This window comes from Apostichopus japonicus, chromosome 16 (genome assembly GCF_037975245.1).
Source record: "Apostichopus japonicus isolate 1M-3 chromosome 16, ASM3797524v1, whole genome shotgun sequence".
Taxonomy (NCBI): Eukaryota; Metazoa; Echinodermata; class Holothuroidea; order Aspidochirotida; family Stichopodidae; genus Apostichopus; species Apostichopus japonicus.
In genome coordinates, this window is record NC_092576.1 from 11281219 (window position 1) to 11295952 (window position 14734).

The 14734-nt window shown below is 37.5% G+C and overlaps 1 protein-coding gene across 4 annotated transcripts; it reads left to right on the forward strand.

Moving 5' to 3' along the window:
- Positions 1-416: 416 nt before the first annotated feature.
- On the forward strand, positions 417-12676 carry LOC139982850 (uncharacterized). 4 transcript variants are annotated; one of them, XM_071995974.1, is made up of 5 exons: positions 417-1191; positions 7506-7736; positions 8257-8432; positions 10405-10465; positions 10996-12676. In XM_071995974.1, the coding sequence occupies exons 2-5, from the start codon at positions 7541-7543 to the stop codon at positions 11040-11042; spliced, it is 480 nt and encodes a 159-aa protein (XP_071852075.1). In that variant the 5' UTR covers positions 417-1191; positions 7506-7540; the 3' UTR covers positions 11043-12676. The 4 variants fall into 4 exon arrangements, with proteins under 4 accessions (XP_071852075.1, XP_071852074.1, XP_071852073.1 ...); XM_071995973.1 differs by having other exon boundaries at positions 418-1191; positions 7460-7736; XM_071995972.1 differs by having other exon boundaries at positions 418-1191; positions 7486-7736.
- Positions 12677-14734: the final 2058 nt, after the last annotated feature.

Sequence of the window (14734 nt, forward strand, 5' to 3'; positions counted from 1 at the left end):
TCGTAGTATGTTCCCCATTCGAGGGGAATCTTGATATACACACATGACGATTATCACACTGTCGCAAACTCTATACAAGGACTGGGGTGGGGGAGGGGGTTGTGAGCGGATCAGTCGTTCGGATGTGTTTTTTTTTATTCGTGCCCAGATTCTTTCTTGGATGACTCTTCTTATAATGTAATTATGTTTAATTACATCAATAAGAGGACGGACTTTGTTGACAACCAAATTCAAAAGGCAACTTTCAGTATTTGCATGGTGGATTGCAAAGCAGCACATCACTACTTACTGCATGCAATAATCATGGAACATAATTCGATAAATATGGAAAATTTAAGATCCATGCGCGAATAGTCGTAGAAGTATAACTAAGTTTCCTGGGATGCGTGTAGCAGCCGGACCCGTAGGCGGGGGGGGGGGGGGTGAAGAGGCACGGTCCATGTGCCCGGCCTGACTACGGGCGAGGAGCAACTGGGCCCGTAACTAGCATTTTTGAGTTTGAAGGGTATCATCGAGAAGAGGCACCAACAATTTAAGGAGGAACAGAATAGGTTACCCGTGTTCTTAGCCTGTGACGTTTTCGTACACGTGATGATGCCCCTTACAAAAGGGGGAGAGGTTGGAGATGCAGTAAATTAGATGAGGGAGGGGTGGAAGGGGAGTGTGCAGAGGCACGACCACTGTGCCTCGGCCTGAATACGGGCCTGGTAGCAGCATGGGCTCGATACAAATCTGACTGCCGATGCACAATGTAGGCTACATTATGGCCGATACAAATATTACTGAGTACAGCTGACTGTTGAACGGTAGCTGATAATTAAAACAAACACTATCACAGCTATCGGACTAGACATCTTAAATCTAACAGTTCTTTTTTAAATTTAATTATGCTTAGCTTGATGTTCATTATTAATTGGGTACCGACCTTTGAGCTTTGTATTCATTTATTAATCAACTGTACATATACTACTGGTTACTTGTGTGCGGTGCATAGGCTATGTCTCAGTAGTATTTGAATCCACGTATTCGTTAGTGCACTATATACCGTGTTAGTCCAGAATTCAAAGAGTCTGTTCGTTCCGCACAAAACCGTCAAAATATCCTTATTATGGAAGGCCATAAATAGCATCTACTGCTAGATAAAGTATTAGACTTTAGATATCATCTTACTGTTACAAACGGTCATCGCAGGTAAGTTACTCGTTTAGGTTTATATAGTACATTACAGTAGATTGAACAGAGTAAGTAAATCACTAACGGATTATATTATTCAACGTAGTAGTTTTACATCAGTTTATTTTTAATGATATAAAAGGAATAAAGACAGAAACTTTTCCTTTTCTTTGCATCAGCTTTCATACAAATTAAAGTATTATACAAAAGTGGGAAATATCAGGCAACATTCGTGCCCCCCTCCTCCCCCACCCACAAGAATATGACTTCCAAACAGCTTAAATTTTTATTAAATACACACAAAGTCATACACACTGGTAACATTCATCTTTGATTACTCAATGAATGATAAAACCATTTTGCATCTATGCCCCCCCCCCCCCTTGAAACCAACAAAATAAAATTTTCAACGGGAGGGAACAACACTGAGGACGGACATCGGCCTATTAATGTGCCCCTCACCCCCACCCCCCGCCCCCCAATCTCCCGACTCTCCAACAATGTTCGGACTCGGGTTAGGAGCCTCATTCCATATAGGTTTGATAAAATATTGACCAGAGTTACGCCGAAACCCATAGGCGTACGAGGCGGGGGGGGGGGCAGACTGCCCCCCCCCCCAAATTTCCAGAGGACAAGAAATTCGGGCAAAAGTCCTGAAAAATTCGGGCGGCCTAAGAGGAGAAAAAAAATATATATATATATATATATTTTTTCTCCTCTTAGGCTGCCCGAATTTTTCAGGACTTTTGCCCGAATTTCTTGTCCTATATATATATATATATATATATATATATATATATATATATATATATATATATATATATATTTAATATATATATAAATATGCAGTAGCTTGCCCGAATCTTTTTCAAATTTTTGCCCGACAATTCCATGATTTTCTTTATTTAGCATCATGATGCCCGAAAATTTCCGTGTAACACCACCGTAAGCGCAGTTCATCTGGGCTTCCACGCTTTTTGCACGATCAATTTTTTTTCTAACTAGTCAATTGTTTACCTGGACCAAGGGCGGCGGAACCGGGGGGCCCAGGGGGCACGTGCCCCTCCCCACTTTTCCTCAGGTTAAAAATGTGCCTTTTTTCTACATAAAAATTGAGGTGCCTCAAGTTAGCAAGAGGCCAGGGAACCAGAATGAACACTCGGGAAGGGCCGTTTCCGGCCATCTGAGGGGTTTGTAAAACCAAAAATTTTCTAGTACGCTCCGCGCCAACCGATGGTGGCGCTCCGCTCAGATAGTCGTGCATACAACTTTGCAAATCCTGGCTAAGCCCATGAATTTCAATGAATTTCTGTGGGTCAAACTCAAAGCTATTTCGAATAGAAAAAATTTGTTAAGATATTAACAAGAAAAAAAACTCTAATTCGGAAGATTCCTACATTAGCAACTAGCATGATTTCACCTCATTTTGTCTCAAAAGAAAACTTGTTCCTTGTTTCCCAATTTGCGCATTGGATATTGCAGTGCTAGTAGTATGCATATTTTCCTTGAAGGGGGGGGGGGGCGTTGATGGAGTAATGTGTTATTGTGTATACACAAATAAGATAATACAATAAGAGTTATAAAGGGTACTAAATATAAGGCTGCATCAGTCCAATCGAATTTCTGCAAAGTGCCCTTTGATGTCGGTGCCCCCCCCCCCCAGCTTGAAAGTGCTTCCGCCGCCCTTGACCTGGACATCCCCGACATGAGTGTATAAAAGAAACATTTTCTTTTTCATGGATGGTGGGGGGGGGGGAGTGCCTACAAGCCTAGAAGTACAGGTTTATCATATTCTTTGTTATATTTTATACTTTTTTGTGAGACAAATTGCAGTCTCACCCGACACAGCGACATTATCCCGCCTACGTATCGTTGAACAATGTATGTTTTTGCGAGAGAGTATTCTCGAGCTTAGATGTTGGTCTCAGCTCTGTAGGGGGACAGAATTCCACGCCGTTTCGTTTATCTGTACATTATGTCACAATGTCGAATTTACTGAATCCTAAGAGCAGTGTCAAAAAATGAAGTTTAATAACGTATAAACTTCAGTTTTACGTATATATTATACTCCAGATAATAAGTATTTGTCGTAATTGGATCTACATGTAAAGAAAATGACTGCAGTTTACATCATTTTTGGGCTAAGACTACGAGTTGTAGAAAAATGATGACGTCAAACCAAAAAGTTTGGCACGGAGCCATGGCCACAGAAAACGCTTCTGTGCGTATGCGCATCACGTATAATTCATTGCCGAGTTGACTTTGTTGTGTACGTAATGTCGTATGTCATATACGAACCATCAACAGACACCAATAGTACTGCATCAACGGTACTATACATACTATACCTTTCGATATTCGGTAAAACTACTTGATGTAAACTCTCACTAATATTTCTTATACATTCTTGAAGTATTTCGCTTGAATGTTAGGCGTAGGTTAAGAAAAGAAGTGGCTCTGCGGGACGAAAGCAGTTTTGCTTAAATCACGATATCTTGGCCTATCGGGGTCTGGAATTTAAGGCACAAGTTGTTCTCAATACCGTGCGAGATTCACGAAAGTAGCCTAGCCGTAGCGTTACGTACTAAGACATAACGTTAACCTTACATTGCAATGTGACATAGGCTAAGCTACATGGCAACCAGTTCGTCTCCTAAAATGTTTTGGGCGGAACTGAGACAATTGCTCTGACCAGAATCTCCATATAAAAATGTTGTTTGTCACCCCATTTGAAAACATTGGGTTATGAATGAATATAAATGGACCACTGTCACAATTTATGCTAGGCACGTAGGCCTACCCCAGTAACTAATTCTTGGTCATAGGCCTACTCAGCATGTTACTTGTACCTGTTAGTGTTACTGCCTAGGCTATGAACAGTAAGTTCTAACTCTAAAACTTAAAAGTAATAAGCTCAGTGGCAGTTACGCAAAACCTAGCTAAGATTGGTTTGGGGTGCATCGTGTACACCTAGCAAAATAGCCTAATGTTAGGTAGCCTACAAATATATATGTGTATAACCTTTTTTTTTTAATTGCATGATTTGAATCTTGATTACGGCAGTGGTAAACCTGATGTAGACTATGACTAACAATATAGTTTAGTTTAGTAGAAAAAAGGGATCAGGAGGGACACTCAAGTCCCCATCAAGGACCCTATAGGAGAGAGAAAGACACAAACCCTCAGACCCGATTACAATGCAAAAAGTGCTTGTCCAAAGCATTCTTAAACCCATTGAAATTACTTGCAAGTACAACTTTCGCAGGCAAACGGTTCCACTCATTCACAACCCTATTAGAAAAAAAGTTATGCCGAATATTAATCCTACTTTGTGACTTTTGGAGTTTAAGACAATGACCTCTGGTACAACTACTATTAGCAAACATGAAAAAGTCGGTAAAGGATAAATTGTCAAAACCATACACTATCTTGAAAACCTGAATCAATTCCCCACGTAACCTCCTAAGCTCCAGTGTGGTGAGATTCAACAATTGTAACCGCCTATAATAAGGAACACTCTTTAAGGAACTAATCATTCTAGTAGCTCTCCTCTGGACCTTTTCAAGTACTTCCTTATCCTTAACAAAATATGGGTTCCAAGCCTGCACAGCATATTTCAGATGAGGCCTAATCAACTGCTATATAAAGCCTAACTACGATGTCCTCTTTCAGAAAACTGAAGTTCCTCTTGATCACTTAAACCCTATTACCTCTTTTAGCAGCTTCAAGACAATGTTTAGAAGGTTGCAGAGATGAGTCAATGTAGATACCTAGGTCTCTTTCAACAGAGACCTCCTGTTATGTTAGGCCTAATAAAATTGAGGTGGCACTGAAGAAGTCATGGGACATTTAAAGTTGGGAAGGGACTTTCTCTAATACTTTCCCAGATTATTTTCTTCATCTCGGATTTGGTTTCCTAAAATTGCAGACGAACATACAATGTACATGTTTACAGGTGAAAAATAAAAGTTATTTCTGCACCTGATATTTGTGTGCAGAAAGTGATCAGCGAAAAGTATGGGATGCCGAGAGTAACAGAAACTGCCTAGGCCTACCGTGTAGATTCAAATCGTAGTAAAAATACTACTAAAGACTTAAATTGAATTAGGGTAATAGCGTATGAAATCAGTCTCACAAGTAAACTAATTCTGGCAGCAGCTGTACTCCCCAAACATAATGATGCATTACAGGATTAGCCTAATGAGTAATGGATGTTGCATTTTTTGTAAGTTACACCAATGAATTATTCATGAGCAGCAAAACAATTTCTCTCACTGGGATTAGTGAAAATAAAGGTAGCCACCCACCTACTACATTTTCCAAATTCTGTCCTGTATACATTGGTTAATTGAGATTTTGCCATCACCCCATGTTAGAGGCCCACCAGAATATAGCCCAGGCTAGGCCTTAAACAGCCACTGGTCCAATTTTGTATGTAGTATGTAATGTTGGTTCAATTTTACCTACTATGTGTACTGTATCACACAGTACTCTGCACCTGTACAATGCAGAATAAACCACACGCTATGCCATAAACAGCCACTGGTCCAATTTTTATTTTGGTATGTAATTAATATTGGTTCGCTATTACCTACTGTGTTTACTGTATCAAACAGTACTCTGCATCTATACACTGTGTACAGACACAATGCAATTAGCACATTGTATACATTTGGATGGGTTTTATGGGAGGGCATCTTTCGTACGCAGTTGCCATAATTGACGTAAATCATCACAGTAGCACCGTAGTGGAACTCATATGATTATACGAACGAGTGGGAGGACGTAGTCTTCTGGTTCTGGAGGTAGCTGAGTACTGTGTTAAAATAATAAATAAGGTAACTAAATATAGGAGCTTAAAAAATATACTGTCCCATTTTTCCCCTTCAAAGTGATGTTACCATTTTTTCTTCTTCTAATTTACCAAATTTTGGGGGAAGTGTAAATTTCTAAAACGTGAGATTATAAAATAAAGAATGTTTAGATGCAACTTGCAAGGCCTCAGAATTGCCGTTTCCGGCAATCTGAGAGGCATTGTGTGCCAAAAATTTTCTTGTGCGCTACGCGCCAACTGATGGTGGTGCTCCGCTTAGATAGTGTCACGGGAACTTTCGGGCACAAAAAGTTCTGCCCCCCCAAACTGAAACGGTCCCGTACGCGAAATTATTTTTCCCACTTCGACGCGGCCATATTAGCATAATGGGCGTGGACTATCGGTCGTTGTTACGGCTTATTGGTCCACGTCACAGACTATGCAGTGATATCTCTCGGGTGTTTGTTTGGGTGCTGAAAGTTCTCAATTAAGTTACATGTCAGCGATTCTAGTACACGTACCAGTATAATAAATAGTATAGTACAGAGGGACATTGCTATTTAGGCATAGTTATAGCAGGGAGCTGCTACTCTAACAGTAACAGCTCCCTGGTTATAGTTAATACAGACGCAAGTGACAACTGTTTAATAAAATGGGTAGAATATTTCAAGTCCGTAACAATACGAACTAATGATGAAAGCACGTAGGCTCCTTATTGCCGTTTAAAAGGGGGTTCATTTATAAATGAACAAATAATTTAGAATGATGGATAAAACAATATGGGGCACAATACAATACATGTATCTTTGTAGGTTTCTAGCATTGAAAGGTCAGTGGGCCTACCTGGTGTAATATGATGTGTAATAATCAATACCACGGGAGGTTCATTTATAACTTTTCCAGACCCTGCTGTCACGGGAGGTTCTTTTCCAAACTTTTCCAGACACGGGAGGTTCATAACACATCTAATAAACAAACACAGTTTGATTTTGTGGTGGAATTTACCTCAAGAGCTCCATAAGACCCGATTGACTGGGAGGAGCAGTCGCACATCATCATGGATCTCATGAAGTCATGTCATAGGCCTGAGTATATTAGGCCTGAGTATATTAGCTGAGTATATTATTAAAGAGCTATACGTAAGAGCTCGAAGTCGAAGTCACAAACTTGCCGGCCTGTGACGTTTTCATAAGCCACGCCCATGTGGCCGCGTCGAAGTGGGAAAAATAATTTCGCGTCCCGTACGCCTTTGCCGAAACCTGGTTTAAGTTCCAAAGTTTCAATGGAACATTTGCAGTATAGTTGTTAACCAGTGACTGCACAGCTTAAAAGTATTGCAACAAGTTAGTGGATGATTGTTTTAAGGTTTTTTTAATTTAAGTAATAAAAATGTATCCGGGATAAGTACTACATCTCATGCTCTTTAAACACTCAGTACTTAAATGTTTGTTTCATCTCTACATCAAACCATAGATATGATTTATCTTGAAACTGTGTAGACTTGTAGATTTACTTTCAGAGTTTCAAAAGTAAAATCTTGTAGATAAACCAAAGATGGATAGCCCTATCAATACTATAGTCGCCATCTTGGAGGTTTGCCAGACACTAGGCGATTGCTTGGTGGATCTTCGGGAGGATGTGTTTGGTCCACTAAAAACTCAATGTCGACGACTTTTGGAAGAAGTAGAACGGGCGAAGCGACTCCACGCAGCGCTGACTAAACAGATGATTAGAAACGAGAGTTATACAGGTAAATGTAACACAGTGAAAGACGACTTGAATGTTTCAGTGTATCTGGTATGAATGAATGAATCGATGTATGAATGAATGAAGGGATTATGCAATATCATATCTAGCAGACATCACTGTGCTGTGATGAAACCAAGATATAAATAAGGATAGAGGAAAAGTTACATATATATATATGTATGTGCATATATATATATATATATATATATATATATATATATATATATATATATTGCTTCTGCTATACTTACGACGTGGTAACGTACGAACATGGTGGTTGCGGTACTGGTAAGTTAACATGACACCATGAAGTAAATAAAGAAAAACTTGAGTAACGATATAGTTGCTGACCACAATGGATATCATATCTCTTATTTGCATTGACAATTCGATGATTCTTATAAATACTAGAAATATAGAATAAGATCAATGTTGACATTTTTAAAGAACTTTTTATTAAGGATATATCCATGGTATATTTACCATTATTTAATAACCCTTTTTTTCTCTTTTCAATTTAGGATTGCAAGAACATCTGGAGAAAGAAAAGGCCATACTAGAAACAGTCCTTGAAAGATTACAATCGAGCACACCTCGGCGAGCGCAATTGCATAAACGGACGCAATTGAGACAATTTGTAATGGAAAAAACAAAACAACTCAAGAAAGAGATGACAAGTTTGATAGATTCTCTGAAGGTGAGTTATCTTGTTTTTAGAAAAATGAAATGAATATCCAAGTTCATATTGTTTCTTGTTTTCTAATAGTCCAAATAAATGTTAAGAGAGATAAAAAAGAACATCTAAATACTTTTGTCACGGTCACAGTTCCATTGTTATTGCAGAGAAATGTTTATGTTTACATGTTGGAGAACACAGTATTACACTGTAATGGCTAGACATATTTTTTTCTCACCAAGGGTTGGGGTGGGCGTGTGGGGCGGGGTCGGGGGGGGGGGGGGGTTGGGCGATGTTGGGCTCGGCGAAAGAGATCATCGTAATAATAAAACGAATCTATTCGTAAAGTGAATATACCATGGGGTCGTAGCTGTATCATTACATTTATGATGTAGATCGGATTCGTTCGTTAAAGTGGATGTGCTTATACTGGTTGGTGTGGTTGGTGTGGTTGGTGGTTGGTGTGGTTGTCATATGCATATAGATATATGAAACAAACACATGTATTTGCTACGTGAATATGATTTTATATTTTTTGGTTGCCATCAGTGGCGTAGGAAGGTACTTTTGAGTGGGGGGCTGAAGACCTGGGGGAGGGGTCTAAGGGGAGGGGGACACCCCCCGGAATTTTTTTGCATTTCCAGGTGGCCTCAGATGCAATTTGGTGCAATATAGCACACTTCAACACCCACTCCATTTTGTAAACTTAATTTTGTATTTTCACCTGGCCTTAGATGCAATTTGGTGCTCCAAATGAGATTTTTTTTCTCATTTGGAAATGAAAAAGGGGTTTTCTGACTTGCGAAGCGGGGGGGCGGAATGATACTTCCGCCACCCCCCCATATTTTTCACTTGGGGGCTGGCGCCACCCAACCCCCCGGTTCCTACGCCCTTGGTTGCCATATTCTAGACATTTATAATATGTGAAGAGAGAATGTATTTGTAAAGTTAATCTGCCTATAGGATGGCGTGTTTGCTTTGTAAAGTTTAGACAATAACTACTCCAAAGTGGTTCACATTTTAGGAATTTTAGATCGCTTTTTTTGCATTATTCTTATTTAAACTAATATCCGGACCAGATTAGATATACAAGGTATAGATCTATAGCCCCATTTTCTCTTTATAACCTCACATTACAGTTTCCACGATCATCTCAAACCGTAAGCATGAGAAAATCGTTAAAAATGTCTCGGCATAACTAATTGATTTGAGGTTTAAACTCCCCAGACTGTTTTGTCAGATATTGTGGTTAAGGTTTAAGTACGACAGTTAAACCATTCAGGCGTTAAACAGCTTTGAAATAGGCTTTCTATCTATTACCGGTTAACAGTTTTCTATAGCCTATATCTGCAGGGTAGACTGAAGAGTTGCATTATGGGGGAGTTGTCAGTAATTATCAGGTTTACTGTATATTTGAGTCGCTTTTGTATCGCTTTTTTATATTGTATCAATTGCTTGCCTCATGCCAAGCGTGAAATTCTCTCAATATTGATAATTGAAAATATTATGATTATGATTATGACTATTTTCAATTCAAATATAAAATTCTATTCAATTTTGATAATATGAATTTTTTCATAAATCGTTGTTGCATATTCCACGCTTGGTGAGCAAAGGAAACAAAGGTATCATAGCAACCAATTGGAAGGCTGTGTTGAACTTTTAATGGCATTTACTGTAACTATAGAAAGAAAAAAAACGCTTCGTCACACCTGGTATATTTGCCTTTGAGGCAGACATATTGTTAGACTATCCCACCACCAAATATTTTGATATACTGATATATATATATATATATATATATATATATATATATATATATATATATATATATATATATATATATATATATATATATATATATATATATATATATATATATATATATATATATATATATATATATATATATCAGTATATCAATATATTCGGTGGTGGGATAGTCTAACAATAAGTAATATTATAATACATATTATTCTTTTCCACCCTGCAGGACTATAATTTTATTTCCGTTGAGAAAATATACAATTACCAGTTATTACCAGATGAAGCAGGTATGGAGAAAAATTAATTTGTAAAGGTCAATAAGTATTTAAACTGATGTCGTTGTGGTTTTTAATTCTATCACACTTTTTAATTAAGAAAAGGCACCTTTCAAATAACTAAGGGTTTTTCCCTTTAAACTACTTTGTAGGTTATGTTGATGGCACTTTTAAGATTTTTCACAACACTTAGAGGCACGTTCCCCTGTACTCTAAGGGTCCGTAGCACCTGCGTGATTTCACATAGTATTTTGTAAAGATGACGCATCCTTTTGAAGCTTTCTGCTACAATCTTGAGCGTTTCTTCTAGTTAGTGGGTCGATTTGTTATAGCATTTTTTAGGACTGAAAGATAAAAGGATACTGGTTAAGTTTTTTCTGCAAGTTTAGAGTATAAGCCAGCTATATACCCAATCACGGTTTGATTCCAAACATCCAGCAGCCATCCCACCGCTTCACAAAAATATTGCTTTTGGAGTAACAAATTTTCTTTTCATTGATATATCTGATATAAATATAATATATGATTTTTTTTATCTTTAGAATACGAACCAGATTATTCCGCATGTGACGGAAATACCAGTGAATGATTTGTCGTAAGAAATGTTCCAGACTCGGCGTACATGGTGTCCTACAATTGCTGTTCAAGACAAACGTTAAACAGATCACAAAATTGACGCATCACTCTGGAAAATGAAATATTTCTCTTCATACGAATATTCGGTAACGGTACTGGTACCAGTAAATGAATTGTCGTTAGAAATACTACGGACTCGTCCTATTGGTGTCTTTCAAGTGTTGTTCAAGACAATCTTTCAAACTTCAGAGAGATTACAAGATTGACGCATTTTGGTGACGTCATCAATATGGAAAATGAAATATTTCTCTTCAAGTCAATATTCCGCAGACAGACAAATGTAGCACTTCCATGATAGAAAAAACATATTTTGGCGCTGTTAATTTGAAAACTTTATCTGAATGTCTTGTTCCTAACTCAAGATATGGTTGATCGAGTGTAACCTAAAATTTTGATTGGCTAGCCTGTTCCCCAATACACCAGGAAGTGGATCGAAGTGTGTGGACTGTTATGACGTCATCGTGGTCATTCGGCTTGCCTTACTTTTCTTTGCTTAACTTTTTATAATCTTCTTGTTGAATTATCCTTGAAATGCGATGAATTGCTGTCATTTTTCTCGGAATTAAGGACTTTAAAATCATTATACAATAGAATTATAACATTAATCTGCCATTGGCCAAAACCTTTAAAAGGAGCTTTATGGATTTGGACAACCGATTCTCATGGCTTTATCAGTTAAAACTGGTAAAGGTGAATATCCGTTAATCAGTTATAACTGATGTGTGTTATAATTTCTTAACATAAGTTGCATGTGTGACACGTTGCTACTGAGAAGGACTTACAAACAGAAAACACATAAAACACAATCTTACATGGACATAATGATTGACTGGAATAACCAGACTACTCCAAAGGTCTCGCCAATAATGTCGTCAACATTTTAATACAAATTGGATGACACTTTAACGCAAAACGCTTCAAATCTGCAATTTGAACCATCCTTCCAAGGTATACTTACTAGTCAAACATAGGGACAGTTGTTTAGACTCCTAACCAGTCATTAGTTGAAACAGCCTTTGAGTATAATGAATTCGTCTGTTAGCAATTTTTCCATAGTAGCATCTGCTGACAGGTCTAACATGTGTTACGGTGTTATAACACACTTCAGTTTATACTGATTAAAGGTTGTCTCTTATTCCCAGTATAAACTGATCGAGCAATGCACAGTGGGTGGTTTGGAAAGTATAGTTTATCGATTCTTAAAAACTGAACAATCTTGGATTTTATGATAACTAAAGAAGGTTAATAAGCAGGTAATTAATTCATTCGTATATTAGCAATTAGTGATATGCAAACCAAACAACGAAGGTTATCAACTTTTCCATTGATGTAGGCTTATCATTCTTTTAAGTAAATCCTGACAATTATAGTCTAGCTATCTTTCTAGATTTTTATGAAACATGTTGCAAAATCAATTCAAATGGCTGTTTTAAACTCAGTTTACGTTTATCATAACTACAACTAATTATATGTTATGCAAAATGAGCTGTTTTGAAGTTTATTCACGTGACCGTTTTGTAAGGACATTATTCAGCTAAATACATGTATAACAGAGAGTTCAACTCAATATAATCGACCCAAGAAACATCTTCATATCATTTACCTTTATTCAAATTAACTACTGTCAATGTATTTATTTGATTAAACAATATGCATGTATTCCATGGGATAAGTTACAGTCATGTATGATTTGAGAAGGACACACACATATATATATATATATATATATATATATATATATATATATATATATATATATATATATATATATATATATATATAGATATATATATATATATATATATATATATATATATATATATATATATATATATATATAATCTTCTCTTACCTGATCCGCTTGCAGTATTTTTTATTGAGACATGAAGCTTCTTCTTTCCTTTTTGTCAACCTGAAGACTCACTCTATGGTTCTCTATAGAGATGGTTAACAGACATGATTCGTTCAGTTATCGAACTGTAACGTTACGATGGTGTGTTATTCATATATTTAATAATATTGCTTTTTATATAGCGCTTTATACCAGCGATAGGTTTCAAAGCGCTCTACAGATGTTATATTACCCCTGGTCAATGATAACCTGTCCCAGAGACAATCCCTCCAGTCGGCAGCAGTTATATACTGCGCCCAATGACAAGTTACCTCACATGTACCCATTTAACCCCTGGGTGGAGAGAGGCAAGTGAGATAAAGCATCTTGCCCAAGGACACAACGTAATGAACTAGGCAGGAATTGAACGACGCCCCAATTGGCCACCAGGCTCATGGTTATTAATCAAGTATGGTATATACTACACTCCATATGTAAGACGGTTATTAGCACTTAGCCAATAGGCCCATGACCGTACTATCATTCATAACAAAGGACCAGCAATATTAATTAATATATGCTTATGATGGGTTGCAATTAATGATAATTGATCAAGTTATGAAAGTATCCATATTTGTTGAAATTATTCATTAGTTGTGAGACATAATGTTACATATGATGGATTCTTGAAGGTATTTTTCATTTCACATTGCTGAATACAACACAACATATATACGTATACCAATATTTCAACAAATCTGTAACATTAGAAATATCCCCAAATGTTAAGCTGTATCAGGCGCGTATCCAGGATTTTCTAACCCGGGGGGCGCGAATTACTATCTAAGCGGAGCGCCACCATCGGTTGGCGCGGAGCGTACAAGAAAATTTTTGGTTTTGATACCCCCCAGATCACCGGAAATGGCACTTCTCGGGCTTGAAAATGAGCAACCAGATGTACACTTTTGCCTGAGAACCAAGTATTTCCCAAAAGTTTTTTTTCCATCCATAACCTTTTTGAAGATTGTCACCAGTCACACATCATGTTCGACCTCATTGCATGTCCTATGGATCATTGCTTTTGTAGGTGATTCTACGTCACTGCCCACAATATCCGAGAGCCCCACTTTTGAAGGTTTTAAGCCCATTATTTGTTGAGAATTTGAAAATTCACATTTCTCGTGAATAAAATCACTTCAAAACATACCCATAATGTTGCACAAAATTCAATCTATGGATAACCAATATAGAAAAACCTCCTTCAACCCTAACTGACAGGTCAAAATTGCACGAGTAGAGGAAAGTATGATGAATAATGTTGGTGAGGAAATTTTCGAAAATTCAGACAGAGTTAATTTATTGGTGTAGAAATATTGCAACCTCTTATAATGGCTATTGTAAAACTTGGTTGAAGGAACAGAAAAATAGCAGATATTTCCGATATCAGGTATATCGAAACCGAACACTACACACATAGGGGTAGGTCCCGTAGGAGGCGGGGGCTGCAGCCCCCCCCCCCGGCAACCAAAGTTTTTCCAATTTTTTTCGGACACCTACTGAAAGAAAAATAAATAGCAATAAATAGCTTAAAAATGATCTCCGTGGTAATTAAAATAAAGTTCTAAGCTTGGCCGACATTACTACTGTAAAAGAGAGTTTTGTCATAAATGGATCTGTATGCTTTTCTCCATCTACATAAGATATTTGGTTGTTTACATTAGCATTTGGCGGTATACTGTGCAACTTTGACGGACCGTGCGGTACACGATGCCATGCAATATAATGACCGATGTTTGCTTATATGATATTGGCAT